Source organism: Eptatretus burgeri, chromosome 17 (assembly GCF_056783735.1).
Source record: "Eptatretus burgeri isolate ZD-2024b chromosome 17, Ebu_testis_v1, whole genome shotgun sequence".
Lineage (NCBI taxonomy): Eukaryota > Metazoa > Chordata > Myxini > Myxiniformes > Myxinidae > Eptatretus > Eptatretus burgeri.
Window position 1 is genome coordinate 45,385,385 of NC_140977.1, and position 16,866 is coordinate 45,402,250.

The window sequence follows — 16,866 nt, forward strand, 5'->3', positions numbered from 1 at the left end:
GTTAAAGGGGACTCGGTATTTTGGTGCGCGCACAAAATTATATTTTAAAAATAAATGCCGACGTTTACATTTCGGGTTTTGAAACTTTTGCACCTTCGGCGGAAAATGTATTAATATAAAAGGCTAAAAATGTGTTTTATATTTATATTTCATTTCGGCAAATATACCGTCGGCGGATCCGTAAACCAAGTTATGAAATAACTAAGGCCTAAGGAGCATCTTTAAAAGTAAGCAGGTTTTTCCACATCTGCTTGAACCAACTATGAGACATCTTAATGAATTTGGAAGATTTTTATGGTTGTTAAATTTTATCTTGTTTTCCAAAATGGGTAAAAAATCATTCATTTATATATTTGGAAAACACGTTATTTAATTTATTATTGGCTTTTTTAGAAACTCAATATTTTATCCTAAGTTCGGGTTTAATTTCAAGATGATCCATTATTTTATTTATCCAATATCTTGTGATGATATTTCCCTGAAAATGACGATCATGAATAATATATAACAACAATCCTTTGAACATTTCTCTTATACGTTCAGTTTCTTCCATTGTAAGGAAAGGTGTGTTTTCACCCTCATACTTTACGTTCATTTCTCTAACCAGTCTTGTAAACTAATTCATTTTTGGTGTAAATCTAAAAGAATTGTATTCCTTTTTATATTTTTTATTATCATTAATGAGAAGATAATCACAGAATATACATTGTTTATAGGCTTTTGACTCTGTTTAATCCCACTCTATCACATGCAGGACAATTCTCAAATTTGTCATAGCAAGAATTGGGGAATTCAAGAGGCTCAAAATCTAGTAAACTATCCTATATATTATTTCTGTTAACGTCTGCGCGTAATTTGATGTTTCTCCTCCGAAACTGCCGGACGGATTGTCGCCACTTTCGGCATGCGGGTGGTCTGTGGCCGAATGAACAGCATGGGCTATGTGAGATCGTGCCAGACGGATAGGTTTGGGAATTTTTGGTGATTTTTCTAATTTTTACATTCATTTGCATGGCGACGTGTGACGTCACCGCTGAGAGGCGTAATGACGTCATGACATCAGTCATTCGCTGACGTCATTACGTATGTTGTCGACAGACCATCACCGCTGAGAGGTGTAATGCCACTCCGAGAAAACAGCATCTGCAATGTAAAACCCTCTTCTGCACATGCTGACTACCTCAGAAGGTGAATTTGACACAAAAAATGTAACAAGAAACATTGTATATAAAGAAATTCGATAAATCACATTGTGAACACGGGATATATTGACGTCTTAACGAACCCTCACTTTCGAAACTTCGCGCACAGCACGGGTTTGGCTAGTTCATGTTTAAAAGTAAAACTTTACTGAAACTAAAATTCAACTTCGGTTTCATCTTCGGTACTTTCACAATCATTTATAAAACTACTTTCATAACTATCGTTTGAACAGAAACTGCCAGTATCATAACTGTCGTTTGAACACAAACCCTCGCTATCATAACTGTCATCACTCTCATAATCTTCAAAATCTTCAGTTGAATCATGACTCGTATTTAATTCGTAGAAAAAACATTACCATCGATATCTATATACTTTTTTCATTAACAGATTCAACGACCACATTTTTTATGTTAAAGGTAATGTTAAAATGATCCTTCACTACGATTGAATGAAATGTCATTTCACCTGATATATTAACATCCTTTATTTCATCAAGATTTACATCTTCTGGGTTGTTGAAAAAAAAAATTCTCCTTGCATATTACAGATGGTCTTATCTTTTCTTTCTAAAGCTTCATCCATAAGGTTTTTCTTTTTTGATACTTTTTCTTGTTTCATTATTTTTTCTAGTTTTGAATATATCACCAGAAGGAGAGGAGAAACTTTTGTTAGAGCAACTTTAATTGATGTTTTTCCAGATATACTAAAAGCCCTTCCACTGAAGGAAATTGAAGAACTCATATTATTCACCATAATTGTTTTTATCCAATAGTTGTAATATTTATCTTTGTTCAATTTTACATCCTTGACATATTTCTCAGTATCTTTTACAAATGAAGAGATTGATTGAAACTTGTCTTTTGTGTCTTGAAACATTGTATTTATTAAGTGAAAAAGTTGGAGGATAAAATGGTTTTAAGCACAGATTCACCGAAAAATTAAACAAAATTTTCATCAAGAAAATTTTATTTTAAGCAAAGTTTTGTTGTGTGTGTATATATATATATATATATATATATATATATATATATATATATATATATATATATATATATATATATATATATATATATATATGGTGAATACAACGTACTGTGATGTTTGTAATCACGAATGTAAATGTATAAAAGAAAACACCTTCAAACCAATAAACACACATTCAATCTTTTCAGACAAATGTCTCAACTTGACCAAGAAACAAAACATTGTGATAGATGTGATAATAATATTCTTTAAAAAAAATTATATTGAACACCTTCAATCACTACAATAGATGTGATAATGACATTCTTTAAAAAAATTATAATAAACACCTTCAATCATGCAAACACAAGAACAATGAAGAAAGTAAATTCTCCATGGAAAACACTGATGGGGCATTTAAAGGACATATAAAAATAAGATTGTTTCACTTTCAATACCCTGGACCATCTTCAATCAGGAAGCTGTTGATATGGTTTAACAATGTATTGAAACTATAATTAAAAACACATTAAGTGAAATTAAAACTTTTAATTTTTATATGGGAGTAAAATTGAATATGGTAAGACAAGATGATGAAACTACTCCCTATATGAGGACAAACCCTCTTTATCTCATCATTTTGAGATTTTGTTAGATGTGATGTTTACGATGAACTCCAGAGACAAGAACAAGATGTTGATAACACTGTTGTCGGTAGTGGATTTACTATTACAAAATAATATTTTTTGATATACACTTCTTAAAATCAGATCCTCTTCAAGCTTCTTCTTATATTGATTTACCAAAAGAGATAAAACTTAAGAAAGCGGTTGTTAATATTCAAATCAAAACTTCGTTGGTTGGCAGGGGATAATAAATGTTTTCTATGGTCTGTTCTTGCTCACTTTCATCCTCCACAATGGAATCCTGAAAGGGGTGAACATTATAAGAAATACGAGAATACATTAATGTTAAAGATTTAAAGTTTCCAATGTCATTGAGAGATATTCCTAAATTTGAGAAAATGAATAATCTATCTGTTAATGTATATGGATTAACGGATACAAACAAAGTTCAGATATTAAAAATTTCAAACAACTATTAAAATGATGAAACACACATTGACCTTCTCCACTTTACTTCAAAGGAAAAATCACATTATGATTTCATCAAAAATTTCTCACGATTAACCAAATCACCACTATATAAGAGAAAATGTAAAACGTATCCTTGAAAGAGATGTCTCAACTCCTTTCACACAGAAGAGCAATTAAATCAACATTCGAAATATTGTAGTAATCATAAATCAACTGTAGTCTATTTTCCAAAAGCAGGTTCAAACGTATCATTCAAAGATTTTAACAAATCTATAAAACATCCGTTTGTGATATATGCTGATTTTGAAAATATCCTTGAAAAGATAGATACTGTTTATCAAAATCCAAATAAATCGTACACAAATAAATATCAAAAACATACTCCTTGTGGTTTCTGTTATATCAAATCATCTGTTGGTGATGAATACAACAAGGTAGAACTTTAGAGAGGAGAAGATGCCTCAGAGGAGTTTGTAAGACGATTGAAAAAGACTGTCTAAGACGAAGAGAAATAATGGTTAAAACCTATCAACTAATGTCATTAACAAAGGGAGAGAAAAAGGAATTTAGAAAGAACAGTATCTGTCATATTTGGGAGGAGAAAATTGAGGGAGACGTCAAGGTTAGGGATCACTGTCATCTGACTGGTAGATATAGAGGTCCAGCTCATTCCCGTTGTAATCTTAATTGCAAGCCTCCAAATTTTATTGCTGTCTTTCTTCACAACAACGCTCACTATGACACATCTCTTTATAAATGAACTTTCAAAGACATCTGAAGATATTTCTGCCATTCCTAAGACAGATCAAAAATACATCTCATTCACAAAAACAATTCATACATCCCCCATAACCCATATCAGATTTCTTGACACATACAAGTTTACGTCAAGTCCATTATCGAACTTAGTATCAAATATTAAAAACTTCCCAAATGTTAAATCACATTTCTCAAATCAAGAAGAGATTGATCTCTTATCACAAAAGGGAATATATCCGTATGACTATATGGATTCATTTGAGAAGTTTAAAGAAACACAACTTCCTTCAAGGGAAAGTTTCCATGGAAAGTTAAATAAAACTCATATTTCCGATAGAGATTATACACAAGCTAAAAAGGTTTGGGAGAAGTTTAATATAAAGAATCTTGGAGAATATCATGATTTGTATCTTAAAACTGATGTATTGTTATTAACCTCCACCATCGAAGATCGGAGGTTACTGTTTTCACCCCTTTCTGTTTGTTTGTTTGTTTTTTTGTGAACAGTATTACGGAAAAAAACTCCTCGACGGATTTCGACGAAACTTGGTGGAGGAATTAGGTATGGTCCAAGGATCATGCCATTAGATTTTGGACTTGGTCCAAAATCCAATATGTCCGCTATGGCGGCCATTTAGAAAAAATATTTGAATTTTTTTTTTCATTTCTACATTTTTTAAGTGATTTCCAACCCCCCCCCAAAAATTGTTCGAGGAAAAAAAAATTTTTGAAACTTTTTCAACAAAATTTCGATTTTTTTTTTTTTTGCATTTCTACATGTTATAAGTGATTTCCAACAAAAACATGCCAAAATTATAATTGCGGCTGATTTTGAAACTTCAGGTGGATATACCCACGTAAAATCAAATTCTGTCTCAAGGAATCTAGTTATGACGAATGAATTGAGTATGTAAAAAGGAAAGTTGCAAACTATAACTCTGTGAGCACTGTTGACGTCAAATTGAATGAATAGGATATCAGGTTCACTTGAGTGACCTAGCAGTGTTGGCGGCGGAGGTTTTGCACTCTACCGAGTGCTCCCCCTCTAGTTGGTTGATGTGTTTGAAACTTTGAGAACAGTCTGTTAAAATAATAATTCTAATGGATTAGACCCCGTTCACTATTACACAGCCCCCGGCTTGTCTTGGAGTTCTATGTTAAAAATGACAAAACAAAATTTGGAATTAATCAGTGATATAGATATGCTTTTAATGATAGAGAAGGCTAAAAGAGGAGGAATATCTCAAGCATGTTCCAAGAGATATGCAAAAGCAAATAAATTTTTTCCTGATTATAATAAGAATGAGGACAACTCTTACCTGATGTATTATGATGCTAACAATTTGTATGGGTGGGCTATGTCTCAATCTTTACCTTATGGAAAACTTAAATGGGTTAAAGAAAAACATTATGAAAAAGTTTTACTTGACATTGTTATCTCCTCTCAAAAAGAATTGGATGAAGCTGAAGTTGGATATTATTTTGAGGTTGATTTAAAATATCCAGAAGAACTTCATAACAACTATAAAGACCAACCTTATGCCCCTGATAAAGAAAGTCCAACAAAAGAATGGTTAAGTGATTACCAACAGTTATTCAATATAAAAGGTAAATCTCCAGAAAAACTACTTACAACATTAAATGATAAAGAAAGTTATGTTTTACATCAAAGGAACTTGAGACAATATTTATCTGCTGGGTTGAGAGTGAGAAAAATTCATTGAATTTTGAAATTTAAACAGTCATTGGTTAAAGAAATATATTGATTTTAATACAAAAAGGAGAACACAAGCAAAAACGTCTTTTGAGGACTTTTATAAATCAATGAATAATGCTGTATTTGGAAAGACTATGGAAAATGTTAGGAATCGACAAAATGTAAGACTTTCTACATCTTGAAAACAGGCTTCAAAGTTAATTAATAGACTAAGTTTTGAACGAGCGGAGGTGTTTTCAGAGAACTTTTGTGCTATTCATTTGAAAAAAAGAGGGTATTGAAATGGATAAACCTATTTATATAGGAATATCAATGCTTGACTTGTCAAAGTTGTTAATGTATGACTTACTATAATCTATCTATAATTCCAGCAGTGTGTGTGTGTGTGTGTGTGTGTGTGTGTGTGTGTGTGTGTGTGTGTGTGTGTGTGTGTGTCCGCTGTTTCTCGACAACCACTGGTCCGATCTAATTGAAACTTGCCAGTTATATTGCTGGGGACCTGAGTATGTGCCTTTTCAAGGTTTGATATTAATCGGACAAGTGGTTCCCAAATTATTCCCATTTATTTACCAAACCAATGACAGGACACGTTGCTGTGTAGAAGCGGCCGATGGGGAAAGGGCGCCTTAGTTACCAATGACAGGACACGTTGCTGCGTAGGCGTGGCCAATGCAGAAGAGATCCTCAGTCGCGTTCTCCATTACGGGTTGCAATGTACGGACTTCCGGATAGTGATGACTTACTGTATTCTAATAATTTCTAGATTTCTTATGTGCATTTATAGATAAACACAATGCCCCAATCCAGTCGTTGTTTACGAGAGCGAAGGAACGGACTGTGTGGGTGTTGTTTTTGGCACACGGTTTGAAATATATATATTTTTTGCACGTACGGCCACGCACGTAAGGGCATGCACTCGTTTAATATAAAAGGTAAATCTCCAGAAAAAAACTACTAACAACATTAAATGATAAAGAAAGTTATGTTTTACATCAAAGGAACTTGAGACAATATTTATCTGCTGGGTTGAGAGTGAGAAACATTCATCGAATTTTGAAATTTAAACAAAGTCATTGGTTGAAGAAGTATATTGATTTTAATACAAAAAGGAGAACAGAAGCAAAAACAGAATTTGAGAAGGACTTTTATAAATTCATGAATAATGCTGTATTTGGAAAGACTATGGAAAATGTTAGGAATCGACAAAACATAAGACTTGCTCCATCTTGGAAACAGGCTTCAAAGTTAATTAATAGACCAAGTTTTGAATGAGCGGAGGTGTTTTCAGAGAACTTTTGTACTATTCATTTGAAAAAAAGAGAATATTGAAATGGATAAACCTATTTATAAAGGAACATCAATTCTTGACTTGTCAAAGTCGTTAATGTTTGACAATTACAATAATAATTTAAAATCAAAGTATAAAGATAATGTGTCATTGTTACATATGGATACAGATAGTTTTATATTAGAAATTAAGACAAGTGATGTATATGAGGATACGATTGATAATATTGATATATATGATACAAGTAATATTAAGTCTGATAGTATGTTGTTTTCATGAAAGAAAAATTACCCCCATGCGGGAGTGACGGTCATCTCTGCGAGAAATAATACCACAAGTTCTCAATGTTCAGTTATGACCGAAGACTACTGCGCAGTTCTACTGCGCAGCTCGAACTGCGCAGTTTGGTTAAAGATGACTCGGCATTTTGGCGCGCGTGCACAAAATTCTATTTTGAAAATAAATGCCGACGTTTACATTTCGGGTTTTGAAACTTTTGCACCTTCGGCGGAAAATGTATAAATATAATATACAAGGTCAGCTGCTATGCAATGACACAATTCACTAAGTTTTACCATGCCCAGTAGAGAATATGTAGCCTCCTGAAGGTAGGGCAGTTTTTGCAAAGTTTGAAGTCACGTGACGCGAAAACAAAAGTGAAATTCGAAAATCCGGCCTGACCAAATTTAGATATTGTGCCATAGATTCATATGCCACAATCAAATTCAACATTTCTTGAGAAATGTAGGAGGAGATAGATTTTGAAAATCATCATTTTCGCATTTTTTTGCCAAATTTGAAGTCACGTGACACGAAAACAAAAGAGAATATCGAAAATCCGTCCCGACCAAATTTAGATATTATCCCATAGATTCATATGCCACAATCAAATTCAAGATTGCTCGAGAAATGTAGGAGGGGATACATTTTGAAAATCAGCATTTTCACATTTTTTGCCAACTTTGAAGTCACGTGACACGAAAACGAAAGCTAATATCGAAAATCCGGCCTGACAAAATTTAGATATTGTCCCATAGATTCATATTCCACAATCAAATTCAAGATTGCTTGAGAAATGTAGGAGGCGATAGATTTTGAAAATCGTCATTTTAGCATTTTTTGCCAACTTTGAAGTCACGTGACATGAAAACGAAAGGGAATATCGAAAATCCGGCCTGACCAAATTTAGATATTGTCCCATAGATTCATATGCCACAATCAAATTCAAGATTGTTTGAGAAATGTAGGAGGAGATAGATTGTGAAAATCGTCATTTTCGCATTTTTTGCCAAATTTTAAGTCACGTGACACGAAAACGAAAGAGAATATTGAAAATCCGGCCTGACAAAATTTAGATATTGTCCCATAGATTTATATTCCACAATCAAATTCAAGATTGCTTGAGAAATTTAGGAGGAGATAGATTTTGAAAATCGTCATTTTCGCATGGAAATCGTCATTTTCGCATTTTTTGCCAACTTTGAAGTCACGTGACACGAAAACGAAAGCGAATATCGAAAATCCGGCCCAATCAAAATTTAGATATTGTCCCATAGATTCATATGCTGCAATCAAATTCAAGATCGCTTGAGAAATGGCGGAGGAGATAAAATTTGAAAATCGTCATTTTCGCAACTTCAAAGGCCTCGTGACCTTGACCTTGACCTTCGGTGACCTTGAACGTCATACCATCGTGTACGTCTCATCGACCTCTATCAGGATCACTAATGACCAGATCTCCTGCTTCAACTTCATTGTGAACGGACGGACGGACGGACGGACCCATATTACCCTTTCTCTCACCAATATTATTAAGTCATTGGAAATGACCAAATAAATAGGTTATTGGTAAGTTTAAGGATGAGTTGGGTGGAAAGGTCATGAGTGAATTTGTGGGTTTGAGATCAAATTCTAATGCTTTTACCTATATTAATAATAACATTGAAAGGTGTGATAAGAAGCAAAAGGGAATAAAGAAAAATATAATCGAGGAAACAATAAACTTTAAACATTATTACAACTGTTTAACCTTAAAGAAGGAAGAGTACAGAAAAAATGAATACAATAAGAAGTTATAAACATCAATTATATACAGAAGAGATAAATAAGAAAGCATTAGGAGCTTTTGATGATAAAAGATATATTTTAGAGAATGGAATCAAGAGTATCCCTTATAAGTATAAGTGTTAAGGGGCTACCGCTGTCTTTTTACTGATTTATAAATGATAGAATCAAGCAATAACCAAACCAAAGAGTGGAGATGTAATCAGCCTTGGTATTTAAATGGATAACATAAAGAATGTGAGAAATATCAAATAAGTCTTATTGAAGAAATAACTGGGGTAAAAGTAGATAAAACAAATAAGTGGATAAATTTAATTACAAATAAGTTGGAGGATGTCAAGAAAAAAATTCATAACTTTGAATGGACTGAAAACTTTGATGGTTATCAATTGAACAATGGAAAAACAATTTACTACAATCTCAAAATGGTATGTGGCTCAGGAGGTGGTCAAACAAGAGCATTGAGAGAAGTTTATCCTTTTATCTCTGCTCAACAAAGACATGTAGACCAAGAACAAAGTTCCAAAGTAATCTTTGTGAATATACTCGATGGTGATGAATGTTATAATAAAATTAATTTATTCCCGAATGTAGAACAATAACAAATATTCATTGGATCACTCTTTGCATGGAATGAAAATATAAAAGGAAAGAAGTGCTTTAATCAGTCAGTCTCAGTTTAACATTTGCTCAATGGGGAAGAGATCAGTCTCCTATTTTGACCTTTTGGGGCTTGAGACGGTCTCAATTTAACATTCGGTTGTATGGGAGGGGGAGAAAATCGGTCTCCTGTTTTGGGCTTTTTGGGCTTCATTCAGAAAGTTTTTCCCATTTTCCCCATTCATTTGTATGGATGCCTTTCGAAACCCCATTTATCCTTTACTGGAGAAGTATTTTTTCTACCTGGAGAAGTAGAAGGTGAAGATTATTGCTATATTTCAGTCGAGGAACATGTGCGATTGAGGAATGAAGGTAAAATATTTGAGGAGGTTTCTCTTGGTACAACAAAATGTTCACATTGTAAGAGTGAGTTCAAGAAACTAAAATCTGGTGATCTTGGGATATTAGAAACTAATCCAAAAGGAACTGGAGGGGGAGCACTCGGTAGAGTGCAAAACCTCCGCCGCCAATACTGCTGGGTCACTTAAGTGAACCTGATATCCTATTCATTGTAGGTCAAAACGGATCAGACTCTACTGAACCATGATTGAAGAAACTAAACTAGATCGACGCGCATGTAGAAATGCCAACAAAATAAAATCTAAATTTTTTTTGAAAAAAAAGTTGCAAAATTTGTTTGTTTTTTTTCTCTAACAAATTTTTTTGGGGGGTTGGAAATCACTTAAAACATGTAGAAATGCAAAAAAAAAAAAAATTCAAATATTTTTCAAATAAAATCGAATTTTTTTTGAAAAAAAGTTACAAATTTTTTTGGGGGTTGGAAATCACTTAAAACATGTAGAAATGCAAAAACAAAAATTCAAATATTTTTTCAAAATGGCTGCCATACCGGCCATATCGGACTTTGGACCAAGTCCAAAATCTAATGGCATGATCCTTGGACCATAAATAATCCCCCCACCAAGTTTCGTCGAAATCCGTCCAGGAGTTTTTCCGTAATACTGTTCACAAACAAACAAACAAACAAACAGACGGGTGAAAAGAGTAACCTCCGTCCATCTTCGATGGCGGAGGTTAATGAGACAAATTATTTTTCATTTGAGTGGTAATGGCGTTAAGATTTTATCATTCGGTTTTGATGTTGATGAAGAAGAATGAAACATTCGCAAACGAATGAAAAGCAGAGATACAAGTATAAGTGAAGAAGAAATTACAACTCGTATTAATGTTAATAAAGGATTTGATGAAATTATGATTTGATTTGATGAAATAAAGGATTTGATGAAATTTCAAGAAATTGATTTATTTGAACCCATTTACTTTAATGATGATGAAAAGGAAAATTTACCTGTTGACCTTTATAATTCAGTGAATGATATTTCCAATAAATAAATGGATGCGAAAGAAAGAGCAAGAAGATTTAAGGAGCATCAAGAGTTGGTTTCAAAAGTTGTAAGACATAAAGAAGAAACACAGACAGAAACTAACGGGTGAAGAAGCATTTGAAAGAAAACAAGAGAAATTTTTTAAACCACTTTTAAAAACTTCCCAAGAAAAAAATAATAGATGCTTCCACAATTCCCACAATAGAATATACTCCGAAAAAACTTCAAATGTTAAAAGATTTCAGTCAAATGACGGATGAAGAATTAGGGCATATTGTAGAATTAGAATATGATGATAAATAATTATTTCAACAACTGGAAGAGATTAATAAACCCCCTGATTATATTGTGAAGGCTCTTCAAAACGATGAATATTCAGCAGATTCAAAAACCAAATCAGGACTCATTCCAACCGAACAACCAGCAATATTTCATCTTGTTCAAGAAAAGGTATTGATATTTCATGATGAATTAAGGTTCTTGAGTTCTGCTCAACCCCCTGTTAAACTAACTCCGAGATTAGTGTTTCTTCTCACAAAAGATGGAAGACAAGGTTCAACTGTGAGGGATGAATCAAAGTATTTTGATCAACCATTGGATATGAAAAATAATGATGATAGAGTATATATTGATCTGCTGGACTCTCTCTTAATTATAGGGTTAGTCTATCTGGTAAAAGTAGGAAGAATGAGAAGGAGAAACACATTATTCAGGCTATAAGTATCCTTGGTTAAGGTATTAGTTTTCTTCTAAATGACCCATCACAATTAGTTAAAAGACTGTTATTGCTGTTAGGTAGTAAGAAGGCTGGAAATAATTGTTTTAACAAAGAATCAGCCATTTTAGACCAGTTGATGAACATGAAAATAATTAATACATTTCAATACAAAGACATTTTATCTCATTAAATAAGATGAGAAGCACAATCCTAAGTTTTAATTTCACTTAGCGACCAAACATCTTCATTCCCCTACCCACTACAACTTGACGCAACAAAAGAATATGAGGCGTCTTTATTCTCCACGGAAACTTATAATACCTTATTTAATATCACCAAGAAAAATGACAAGTTTAGTTATAATCCGGGAAGTGGATACAAAACGATAACAGTTTCACCCGGAGCATATGAGATTTTTCAAATATCTTCTGAAATTGCTTGTCTTATGAAAGAACAGGGTGATGAACCAAAAAATATTGTTATAGATATTCAAAAACATACTTCAAAATCAATGATTAAACTTAAAAATAACTACAAGGTTGATTTCACAATTGATAATTCATTTAGAGAGTTATTGGGTTTCTCCTCAAAAAAGATTGAAACTAATGGGACGTTTTACAGTGATAATGTCATTCAAATATCCTCAGGCATAAATTCGGAATTAATTCACTGTGATTTGATTGATGGCGCTTATAATGATGGAATAAGAACAAATACAATATTTTCATTCAGCGCATACTCAACCCCAATTGGTTATAAATTCAATATGGATCTACCTGTGTCAGGAAAAACCATATACAGTAATACCTTGACATACGAATGCACTAACTTATGAGTATTCCGAGTTACGAGCCGTTGCTCGGACGATTTTTTGCTTTGTGTTACGAGTCTAGATCCGACTTATGAGTGGAGCGAGCTTTGAGACGCGCACAGCCAATCAAGCAAACACCCGCATCTCCCGCCTTTTCATGCATCTCTCACCACTCACTCGTTCAGTTCTCTTGGTTATCTCATTGAGTAGGGTCGTACCGTAGTAATCTGTAGCAATTAACAAAAAATTGTAGCAATTAAGTGTAACGGCAAAGGGAATAAAAAAAATGTAAAAAAAAATTGTAGTAATTAAGTTTAGCGATAAAGTGAATAAAAAAAAATTGCATCAATTACGTTTTGCGATAAAGTGTGATGAGACCTTCAAATCTCCTCTGCCTATCTCCTCCACCACCACCTCCACCACCGCCGCCACCTCCACCAGAATGTTCCGTAAGCCGAAGTAGTCTCATCTCCAAGGTAAATACACTTTATAAAACCAGTTTATTTATTTGTATTCTATTTTATTATCTTTGTATTAATTATTTATTATTTATAAATACATTTCTCATTTTTAAAACTACGTAACAAAGAAATTAGGGTGTTTTTTGGGGGGGCTGGAACTGATGAATGGTATTTTAATTAATTTCAATTGGGAAAATTGTTTTGATATACGAGCAAACCAAGTTACGAGCTCGGTCACAGAACAAATTAAACTCGTTCGTATGTCAAGGTATTACTGTACAGAGTAAATTTTAGGATAACCGACCAAGATAATCGCATAATTTCTTTCAATGGATAAATTATATCCATCAGAATTCACCGACGTGAAGTTTTCCAATAAATAAATACGATGATTATTGTGAGGAAACACGAGTTGGGAAAATATAAAATAATTACAGGGGATGTGATGTTCCCTTCCCCCATACTACAAGGGTGAAGGTATGGATCTTGGTAGAGGATACTATAAACCAAAGAGACAAAGGGGCGGAGGACATCAATTTAGAAAAAAAGGAGATGGGATAATTGATACTCCAATGCAGCGTTTCTCAACCTTTTTACCCTTGTGGAACCCTTGAAATAGTTTTCATGTCTCAGGGAATCCCTGCATAAAAATTATTATATACCATTATTAATATCTATTTCTTTTATAGTTTTATCGTAGTTCACGTGGTAAATATAATATATATTTTCCGGATACCTGGTTTAAGGAAAAAATGACCCCCTTTTTGTCAGATTTATTGGCAATGAAAAAACAAAAACATACTGCTCGTTTATGAGACCTCACACCGAGGTTTTCATTCACAAAAAAAATCTTAAAAAAAAAAACACCTCATGCAACTTGATAAACAAAACTTAAACAATTAAAGCTGAAGCGATAAAGGTAAACAGAAGAACTAACCTTAAGAGAGAGAGACTTCGCGCTAGGAAGCACAGAGAAGATAGATGGACACCGTGCATGCGTCCCGTACTTAAGTCAGTCACTCAATGATACACGGATCCGCCGCGTGCAGGACGTCCATTAACCAGTGAGGGCGGTTTCACACTGGCGCCATACAGACATCGTTAAATACATTCCCTATGGTTGTTATAATTGTAAATAATATGAGGTTGAAGCCTCTATTATAATAACCAAGGAGTTTCCAACAATATGCCGTACGTGTATAGTAAAATTACAAATATTAAATCAAACAAAAACTACTCAAAAATACATTAGCCTATTTATTACTGTTTCTCGCGGAACCCCGAGTGACCTCTTGCGGAACCCCGGTTGAGAAACGCTGCTCTAATGGGTAAAGGTTCAACTATTCTTAAACATAAAGACCTAATTGGTTCAACTGCTTCTGCTGTGGGAAATGTAGCAGGTGCTATAAAGAGTATAAAAGATGCCCAAAAGGAATCTCATGAATTACAAGCAATAAAAGAAATTAAGAAAGGCAAAACTCAGTTGTCTCCCCAAGAACAATAGAAAATAATTCAAATACTTAGGTCAGGGTTTCAAAAGTTTAAACATCTTTTTTCCTTAATAAATACAAGTATGGAAGCAATTGATAGTATCTATGATTTGGATGATACCATAGTTATCTCAAACTCTACTAAAAAAGAAGACTATTTCAAGCTAAATGCAATAACTGGAACAGACTGGAATGCAAATGGAACAAAAAGTTTTGAAATAAATAATCAACAAACTTATTTGAATCTATCCGAAAGTTTCTTCTTGGTAAATTTACATTCACAAAGGCTGCGACGAACACAAACGCTACACTCGTAAATGATTTCTTTTGGAAAATGTTTGATAGTGTTCGTTTGTACATTGGAACACAAGAAGTTGAAGCGGTTGATTATGTCTCTGCTACATCTGAAAAAATGAAATTGACACTATATTCATTTTGTGATAGAATGGGAAAGGGGGCTGTCGAAGGTTTTATTCCTGATATGTCAACGGGAACAAACACAGACCCTGGATATAGTGAAAGGAAAGGAATGTATAATGATGATACAAAAGCGGATAATAGTTTTACTGTGGCAATTCCTCTGAAAGGTATATTTGGAGTTTGTGATCATGATAAAGTTCTGTATGGTCTTAAAATTAGATTTCAACTGCAAAGGAATGATTATGAAAATAGATTGCTTTTTGGTGTGGCTAATGATTTTTCTGCTCAGAATAAATTTGTTATTGATGAAATTAGTTGGTATATTTGTGAATATACTCCCAATCTTAAAACAGAATAGATGTTGAATCAAAGACAACTCAAAGAAGCCACTCAATGTATCATACCTTTAAAAGAAGATGCCAACACATTAAACTGAACCAAACCACTTACACGTGGAATTTGGGTGTTCTGGAAGGAAAGCCACGATATCTGTGGCTCATTAAAAAAAAAACAGATGGTGAAACTGCTACTGATAAGAATAATGCATTGAGTGATAATGCTAAAGAGAAACAACTTCGCGTTTCTCCAGATGGAACATTTTATCCACGAGATAGATTGGAAATTAATTGGGAAAAAAATGATTATGCTGAAGCATACAAATCTTACCAAAAGGTGTGTGAAAGCAATGGAAATAAAGAACCTATTTTGGATATGTCAGCATTTAAAAGTGTGTATACAATCTATGCAATTGACCTGAGTGCTCAAAAGGAAACTATAAAGTCTAATCGAGTGGATACTTCCCTATACATTGAAAGAGGAGAGAGTGAAGAAGTTGATACATATTGTGTGCTTTTGAAAGAAACAGAATTACAGATTAATACAGATAATTATGATTAGTCTTATGATTAGTCTCACATTTTTTTGATAAATAAATGAGTGGTAAAATGTCTACTGGGGTATATGTTAATCAAATTAATCTTCATAAACTATCATCTTGTATTCAAAATCAAAAGCCTTGTCTGATTAACGTTGATACAATTCAGAGAAAAGGAGCAGTAAGAATTGATGTTTTGCTCACAATGAACAGGTGAAAATCTTGAACGATACTGGCTCACTTAAAATTAAAATGTCAAAACCAATGTTGAAGAAATATTCAACAAGAGAGACGAGTGGAGGATTTCTCCCATTTCTAATTCCTTTATTTGCTGGTTTAAGTGCGGCTGGAGCATTAACTGGTGGTATTTCAGCAGCGGTGAAAACTGCCAACGAAAGGAAGGCTCAACTCCGGGCTCAAAAATAATTGGAAAGACATAACAAAGATTTGGAGAAACAAATTAGTGGAAGTGGTGTCATTGTAGATTTTGCTGAAAAACTTGAAAGTCTGCCTGATAAAGCGAGATTGTTAGTTGGAGATATGCTTTCTTCTATCACACAAGAAGGTGTAAAATTAACTAAAAGGGGTAATGGATTATGTCTTTCTAATAAATAAATGAGCATTGATGAGTGGTTTAAAGAATTTGGAATGAATATAACATCAAATTTAGAACTGATCAAATATTGTAAGAAATTAAAAATTCATAATGTGGTGATTTGTATGAGATGAATTAACAAACGTGTCTAAACATACAAGAATATTATTATGAACTTGGAAGATAATAATGGGAACGGTTCTCATTTGGTTTGTATTTTTAATCATCAAGACAAATATTATTTTGATAGTTTTGGTCTTCCACCACCTGTTGAAGTAATAAAATTCTTATAGAATCGTGTTTATCAAACATTTCAAGTCCAATAATTAAATTCCAAGTGTTGTGGCCAATTATGTCTGTATGTGTTATTTCAACTCAACAAAAATAAAAAAAATTT

General features: G+C 33.3%; 1 protein-coding gene across 2 annotated transcripts in view; it reads right to left on the bottom strand.

The window, feature by feature from the left end:
* Positions 1-2,290: 2,290 nt before the first annotated feature.
* LOC147009954 (uncharacterized) overlaps positions 2,291-16,866 on the bottom strand; it is a 101,478-nt gene continuing 86,902 nt past the window's right edge. For both annotated transcript variants that reach the window (XR_015053073.1, XM_085863313.1), the window contains one exon: positions 2,291-3,096. Coding sequence is in view for 1 of the 2 variants with exons in the window: in XM_085863313.1 (XP_085719439.1) it covers positions 3,077-3,096 (20 nt within the window). In the remaining variant the exon portion in view is untranslated. The remainder of the gene's footprint in view (positions 3,097-16,866) is intronic.